The sequence below is a fragment of the Physeter macrocephalus genome, chromosome 6, assembly GCF_002837175.3.
Source record: "Physeter macrocephalus isolate SW-GA chromosome 6, ASM283717v5, whole genome shotgun sequence".
NCBI lineage: Eukaryota > Metazoa > Chordata > Mammalia > Artiodactyla > Physeteridae > Physeter > Physeter macrocephalus.
In genome coordinates this window covers 85,080,245-85,087,894 of record NC_041219.1, presented here as the reverse complement: position 1 = coordinate 85,087,894, position 7,650 = coordinate 85,080,245, and the positions used below count along the sequence as shown (strand labels likewise).

The window sequence follows — 7,650 nt, the reverse complement described above, 5'->3', positions numbered from 1 at the left end:
TCTATCAAGCCTGAATCCTTTCCTTGGGTCATCAATTGACCACATGGGACCCTGGGGATGGAGGTCATGTCCCCGCTATGTGGGTGACTCAGAGCCTGGAGGATGGACCTGAGACTGGAGGAGGTTCTAATGGTGGACCCAGGCTTCCAGACAAGGGTTTGCTTCTCTCCCCAAGGTCTCACTCACAGTTAGCCACGAACTTCTCTCCATAGAGTTCCTTGATCTCTGGGCTGGCCTGTTCCCATGATGCCCGGAGGCTTCCATTAAACACCTCAGGGCTGGTCATATTGGTCATGAAGTAACCAGGCTCAATCATCACCACCTTCACTCCGAAGTAGGAGAGCTCCCTCCTGCAAGGGAGACAGGCAGAGGGGCAAGGACTTCAAAGGTCCTCTTGCAAAACAAAACACGAAAGAACAGTAAGACACCAGCATAGGATAGGAGTGGGATACGCTGGAATTTCTCAGAGGTTGTGAGGTACAGAAGCCAGGGGGAGAAAACTCTGGATGATGGTATTGCTTCTGTATAGAGTGTGAATATTTTTCCAATTATTTTACATACCTGTGCCTATCAGCTCTAAATCCTACCAGCTGTGCTACAAGGCATCACTTAAATGTTATCTCTTCCTATTCCTCTCACCTCCAATCAATCACCACACATGGCACGTTTTATCTTTCCCATACTCCCCAGTCCCCTCTCTCCCCTCTCCTACCCTGCTAACCCCCTGGCCACCTGTCCTCTAGGGAGCATCTCTCTGCCCGTGGTATCAGATCCCCCACATCAGAGCCACCCTCTCCCTGCAGCCCGTGGAGTCTCCACACTGATTTGATTAAGTAGCTCCCTGGATAAATGGCTTCATGGGGTACACTCTCCACAGGGCTCCCAGAACCTAAACACCGCAGCAGTTGAGCACATGGAAGGGCTGCACAGCCAAATAATATCAGTTCCAATTCTGCCTCCGACACTTGGTGACTGTGGACCCTCACGCAAGGCAGGAATATTCTGAATCAAACTCCTTAGGCCTCGCACCTACCTGGACACCCAAAAGATAAAAGGGTACTTCCCAGTGAAAGACCTACACAGAGCAAGAGAGAGGGATCTAGAAGGAAGGGCCATTAGGTCTCTAAAGAAAGAAAACCCCTGTAGAAGGCACCCCCAGAAGCATAGAAGCAGGAGGACAGAGGAAGGGCCTCCATTCCAGGCCATTACCTGAGGGAGTCTGAGAAAGCCTCCACGCCGTACTTGGACATGCAGTAGCCTCCACCGAAGAGGGACACGCGGCCCATGACACTGGAGACGTTGACCACACGGCCCCTTGCCTTCCTCACTAGGGGCAGCAGACTCAGGGTCACCTCAATCATCCCCAACAGGTTCACGTCGAGCATCTTTACGAAGTCCTGTTTGGTCAGCCACTCATTGGGTGCCATGGGTGTGCAAATGCCGGCATTATTCACCAGGCCCCAGAGTCCTGGGAACAGTGAGGGCAAGAGGGCAACACCTTGCTGGGCCCATACGTGAGGACCCAGCAGAGATTCCAAGTCACCTTCCACCCAGTGAGGACTTTAGGAGAGAGGCTGCAGGGGGAACGGCTGCAACAGAGACCAACATGCTGCCTGCGGGTTTGGGGAGACCAGATCTTGTAAGAGGTCGGAGGACAGAAGGTGCGCCACCCTCCTGACTCAGTCTTCACGCCCAGCCCACTGCCTGGTGACAAGGGGCAAGCACCCCAGGTTGGATGAAGACAGGGACTGAGGTTGAAGAAATCTAGTGGGTCCACAGTCTGGAACTTGGAGGGTGAACTTTTGTGTTTTCACAGTCTATGTTGTCCTTGCAGACATTATCAATATTCACCTACATTTTCAGATTTTCTGACAGCTGCAGGACTGAGTGCTCAATAAATAGTATGAGGGAAAGAGAGGGAAATAGAGAGAGACAATGAGGAAGGGAGGGGAAGAGAGGAAGAGAGGAGACAATGGATAAAAGACAAAAACAAAAAAGATGAGAAATATTTGGGTGCATATTGGCTGGGTAAAACAGACCTGAAATCCCAGGTTTGGAAGAACATGTTGACAGGCCTGGTATTGACCTCTAGGGCCTGGCCTTGAAATACCCGCATCAATACTGAGCAGTGTTCCTGCAGGAATCTGGGGAATTCCATGGGGTAGGCTTTCAGGGGGAGGCAGGGCTGCCTCTGTTCACCTATCACCCCCAGAGCACAGAGTTCATCCCCACCCCAGAAAATTCCATCTTCTCCTCCCACCCACACAGGAGTCCACTCTAGCCCCATCTCCTTGGTGCAGATTCACCCAAGTTAATGGAGACCTCTCGGCCAGTGTCAAAGACACAATCCCAAGGTTTTAAAGACTTGGCAACCATAGGCCTCAGGGTGGCAGGGGAAGGCTATTGAGGGATGGGGTAGGGCTGCCAGAAGTATCCACACAGAGGGTTGAGTTCCTCCCCTACTCAGTAACACGTGTGGCTTGTAGGAAGAATATTCTCCAACCATTGTCATCAAAGGCACAACCAACATACGTGGTTATAGTGTAGGGAACTGGGTAGAAAGAAGTTTGCCAAGATATCATTTATGTTGAATATGATGAATAAAAGGTAGGAAATAATTATGTATCATACCATGAGGTACTTTTTAGTAAGTAATGCTATTCTAAAGGGTAGTATATTCTCAATCATAATTTACTAATTTTTGGAAGAAATTTTTATTATGTTGTAAATCTGTACATCTTTCTTTAGTGGAAAGAAAATGATACTAATATGTGCAAAATATAATACTATGTATGTCAAAATATTATCAGTACTTATCTCTGGGTGGTGAGATTTTGAGAGTGTTTGGTTTTAATCCCTGCACTTTTCTGAGTTTCCACAATGATCATATTTTAAATTATACTTAGATGAAAGAAATTCAAATTCTCTCCTTCCCCTGCAAAACAAAGGCACAACTGTAGTAATTAAAAAAAAAAAACAAAGAAGGAAAAGAAAAGAAGAAAAACAGAAAACAGAGAGAGAGAGAGAAAAAGTAACCCTTAAGTAGTTTTCTGACCTTCCTTAGACAAGTCCTGACAGCTCAATGTTGTCATCTGAAAATTGGTGACATTTAAACCCAAGTAGGATGACTACTGGTCACCAGCAAGAACATGATCAAGTGCTGAGAACACAGCCCAGCTCCAGCGCTGCCCCCCAGCCCCCCATGCAGCCTTCCAGCCAGAACACCCATCTCCACCCGTCCTCCAAAAAGTGCACCCCAATCACCCTGGTCACTCAGCATCAAGGAACCCAGAACTCCTGGGGACACCAGACAGGAAGTCTGCAAGGACACATTCTCATCAGGGAAAACTCTGCCCCAGGCTGCAGAGCCTCAAGGTCGCGAGGTGGGTGTGGGATGGAAGAGGCTTGGCTGGTAAGCTGGGTGAGGAGAAGAACACAGGAAGGACTTCAAGTCCTGGAAAACACCTTGGGAATCGTGCCCAGGCAGCTGTCAATGGGTCTCCCCTTCACACAGAGAGAAGAAATAAACAGAAAAAAGAAATGTGGGTGATACCTCTATCCCCGACACGCTCCTTCACCCACTCGGTGGCCGCAGCGATGCTCTCAGTCTTGGTGACGTCCAGGATCACTGTCTCCAGCCTGTCTGACGTCTGGCCCTTCAGCTGCTGGGCCCCCTGCTCCGTCAGACATGCAGCCAGCACCCTCAAGCCTCGCAGGTCCAGCTGCCTGGCCAGCAGGTTCCCGAAGCCCGAGTCACAGCCCGTGATGAAGACGAACTTGTCCTGGAGGTGGCTCACCACCTGCCTCTCCCGGTACCAGCGCAGGAGGTAGTACAGGCCCACGAGGACCGCCAGGTACAGCCACATGGCTTTGCAGGGGCCAGACACAGGCAGGCTGGGGTGAAACTCAAGTCTGGCTAATGTTGAGACAGGAGGACTTAAGAACACACACGATGTTGGTTGGCCAACCAGCCTCCAGGCTCTCTGGCATGGAGTCCTCAAGATTTTCCTGTTCACCCTCTTTGGTGAGTATTATTGACTCTAACCCCAAATGCATGCTATTTGGTATTCTCACAGCATTTCTAATACATGTCATTGCATTTCCAACACAACTTCTTAAGAATGACAGTACTTTTCCCAGCCACCATTTCCTGGTCCTCCCACGCCTCCCTGTTTCCCTCTACCCACCTCTGCCCTCTCCACCCCACCCCCAAACATTGTAACCCATATATCCCAGGTCTCATGGTTCACAACTATCTTCTTCCCTTTTTCCTTCTCTGCCTGGGTCCAGGGTCTCCCTTACTTACTGGAGATTCTTACAAGGGGAATACACGTGGAATCAAGACACAAGTGACTTCAAAACCCAGCTCTGCTACCAACCAGCTGTGTGACCTTGGGCAGCTGGCTTAGCCTCTGAGCCTGGTCTCCTCCTCTGGTTCAGCTCACAGAATTCACTCCTGAAAGACTAAGTCCCTCTCAGCCTCTCTAGGATTAGAAGGGGAAGGCAAACGAGAATAAGCTCTCTCCTGAAGAAGTGGTTCTCTGGGCCAGAAAGGTGTTCAGGAGAACAGCGGGGGTGTCTGATCTCAGAGGCAAAGAGAGGGGACAAGAAGGGAATGGGGGGAGACAAGAAGGGAATGGGGGCGACACACGCAATGGTGAGACGTCTCCCAGATGCTGGGCCAGTTGTTGGAAGGACTCACACAAAGCTGGTCTAACAGTTGTTCCCCTTTCACTCTGAAGATGCCCTGCCCACAGCCCTGGGTGCCCGGCTACATTACCCTCTGCCCCTCCTGTACTGGGTGAGGCCCTTCCCTGCCCGACACCACACCCTGAATCCAGACCATTCAGACACTGAGAAAAGACTGGCAGAAAAGACTGACTTGAACGGGGTCTATGGGATGGGGTGTGCGAACCTCCCCTAAGGCACGTTGGGCTGTAAAGCCCAATAATTGGAAAGGTGTTAATTCGATTTGTATCAGGGTGATGATGGAGAGGAGGGAGGTGCCCCCTCAGGAGACTAAAGAAAGGACCAGAGGCTGGACCCCAGAACAGCTGTGCATGCAGGGGCTTTCACAGTGAGGTGGAGGATACCATCCAGTAACGGGGGTGGACCCGTCAGGGGCACAGAGCTGGTGAGTGGGCAGGGACAGAAGGAGCCTGCTTCACTGCGCTGGGCATCTCCTGACCGTGCACATTTACCACAGCTCCGACTGGTAAGTAAGGAAATACGAGAGGCACTAAGAGGGAAGGAGCGGCTTCCCCAAGCAAACAGAGGTTCAAATGCCCCTGGAACCCACCCCAGCAGCCAACAAAGACAGACAGGGGCACAGATTCAGCCTTTAGTGGTAACTGTCAAGTGCAGGGAGCTGACTGTAGTCCTGAAAGTGTTTGTCCCTCAGGTGGGAGTTGACAGCAGTAATAGAAAGGCTGGTCCTGCAGAAACCAGCCTGTGCCTGCTTCCTGCGTGACCACCAGGACCTTCCTACAGGGGCTTCCCAAAGGGTGAGGACGAAGAAGGCAAGGATGAAGGATGGTGCCCTGGAAACTGTCAGGAAGCTGGGGTGACATGCAAATCCTAGGCAAACACAAACCCAGCTATGGGAGAAGGTTGTGGTTTCTTTACTTGGAAGAAACAGTGACCCCATTTTTTCCTCAGTGACCATGAATTCCTTCAACCATAAACTCCCAAGGGGCCATGCAGCAGACATGTCCCAGCCCTCATGCCATCTGCTTCCCTTTTGTGAATCCTGAAAGTAATATGATGGCTTGTGGGGGTCTCAGGAGTTTCAGACTACATTCCAGGTGGGAACAACCACAGGAAGGTCAGGAGAGAGCAGTAAGAGAAAGGAGGCTGGGGTGACACTCACTCACCTGGGAGCTGCAGGGGCCAGAAGAAGAAAACCTTCAGAGGCGACCCCGTCAGGGAGACTCTCTGACAAAGATCTCTGCACCTTATGTCCTGGGAAGGGCAGTTGGGCCAGATTCCAGGACAACACCTGTGACCCTCATGTGAGCTGGAGCTGACGCACACACCCCCCGGCATAGCCCAACAGCATCTCAGTGGGGACCACTGTCAAGCGTAAGGCCATCTCCCACCCACTCCCTCTTCTCCACCCAGGACAAGTCCTCTGAACAGGGGGAGGTGTAGGTAACAACTGGGGGAGCTGGAAGGGGTAGAGAGTAAGGGCTAACTGTGCAAGCTTGTTTCCATCTCTACACGTATGCAGTTCCACACTCTGGGGTGGAGACCCAAAAATGTAGAAACAGACCAGGGCCTTCAGGTGCTGAAGATCTGGTGCTCAGATGGAATGAGGGTTGCAGGTGGGGAGTCACTGACCCTATGCGACTCACAAAGGGCCAGGACAGCCGAGGGAAAGAGTGACAGCAGCTTCCTTGGGGCACTCCCCTGGCTCCTCATGGCATGGGTTCCAGCCCCTGCACAGGTCCATCAGACAAGACCTGGCTCCCTCTCCAAGGAAGGCAGCCTGGAAGGAGGAGAAATGGGGTTCTGCTGAGGGTCTAGGCTGAGGACGTGGGCTGGTGTGCATTGCACTTCTTTTTCAATGCATTTCTTGTTCCATCTTGTCTGAATTGGGGCCCTTGAGTCACAGTCCACACTGTGGGCCATGGAACCCATCTCAGTGTAACCCTTGCCTGCCCACTCCCGTGTAGGACCAGCAAGGAGGGCCAGGGGTTTTAATCTCACAAGTTCTCTGACATTCTGGAGAGGATTCCTGGAGGTGAGTCCAAACCTCCTGAACACATATCCCCAAGGTGTAAAGTGAATCAACGATGCTTTATTTGATTTCAGTTGGTTTGGAATCTGGCTCTGTGTGTTCCTCCCTGTGTGTGTATAAATAAAAATATGAAAATCTGGGGTCTTCAGATCAAGTATGAAGCTCTAGCTTTGCATTTAAGAGACAGACATGATAAACCTTGAGGGGCTGACATGACAGCCTTGAAGGACTCAGAGATCCTTGAGGAACCTCCTAGCCATTTTGTCTCTTCAGCAGTCCCCTGTCTGACACCAGGCGCTCTCTACAGGCTTGAGTTCCAGTGGCCCTGCAACTTTTGAACTCACTCTCTGCTCAAAAATGGTGATACTGTTCTATAACATAAGGTTCCCCTAAAGACTCCATACCCTCGACTTTGAACAAAAGGAGAAAAAAGTTCAGGTTTTTTAGTTGACACTTGGAGAGGTCCCTCCGACTCCAATTTGTACTCAGCCCAGAAATCTGTATGAATTTGAACAGATGCCTTCTCCACTGAGTCCATACTCAGACCATCATGAGAAGAGTGGACACATAAAGAGTCGGGGTCTCAGGAAGCACTGGGACATCAAGGGAATTCCTGCCCTGCACACAGTAGGTGCTCAGTAAAGATTAGCAGAAAACATAAGACTGGGGTCCAGAAGTGGCTCCCACTCTCCTCCACTGGAGGGTCAGGGGAGGGGATCTGGACCAAGGGACCCGGGGGTTGGCAGAGGATGGACGGTGGTGACTCTAAAGGAGGGGACAGAGGGAGGACCACAGAGACAGGTTTCTGGTGAGAGAGAGACCAGATGTCCCCAGGGAAGGGTCTGGGCCCTGCCTGTCCCTTAGACACCTCTCCTTGTTTGTCCATCCTGTGTCTAATCCTTGGAACCCAG

At 51.1% G+C, this 7,650-nt stretch overlaps 1 protein-coding gene across 2 annotated transcripts in view; it reads right to left on the bottom strand.

The window, feature by feature from the left end:
* Positions 1 to 4,016, bottom strand: part of LOC102984442 (retinol dehydrogenase 16-like) — a 13,629-nt gene extending 9,613 nt beyond the window's left edge. For both annotated transcript variants that reach the window (XM_028491225.2, XM_024122953.2), the window contains exons 1-3: positions 3,554 to 4,016; positions 1,210 to 1,468; positions 187 to 350 (exon numbers count right to left, since the gene is read on the bottom strand). In XM_028491225.2, the coding sequence (XP_028347026.1) occupies positions 187 to 350; positions 1,210 to 1,468; positions 3,554 to 3,866 (736 nt within the window). In that variant the 5' untranslated portion in view covers positions 3,867 to 4,016. The remainder of the gene's footprint in view (positions 1 to 186; positions 351 to 1,209; positions 1,469 to 3,553) is intronic.
* Positions 4,017 to 7,650: the final 3,634 nt, after the last annotated feature.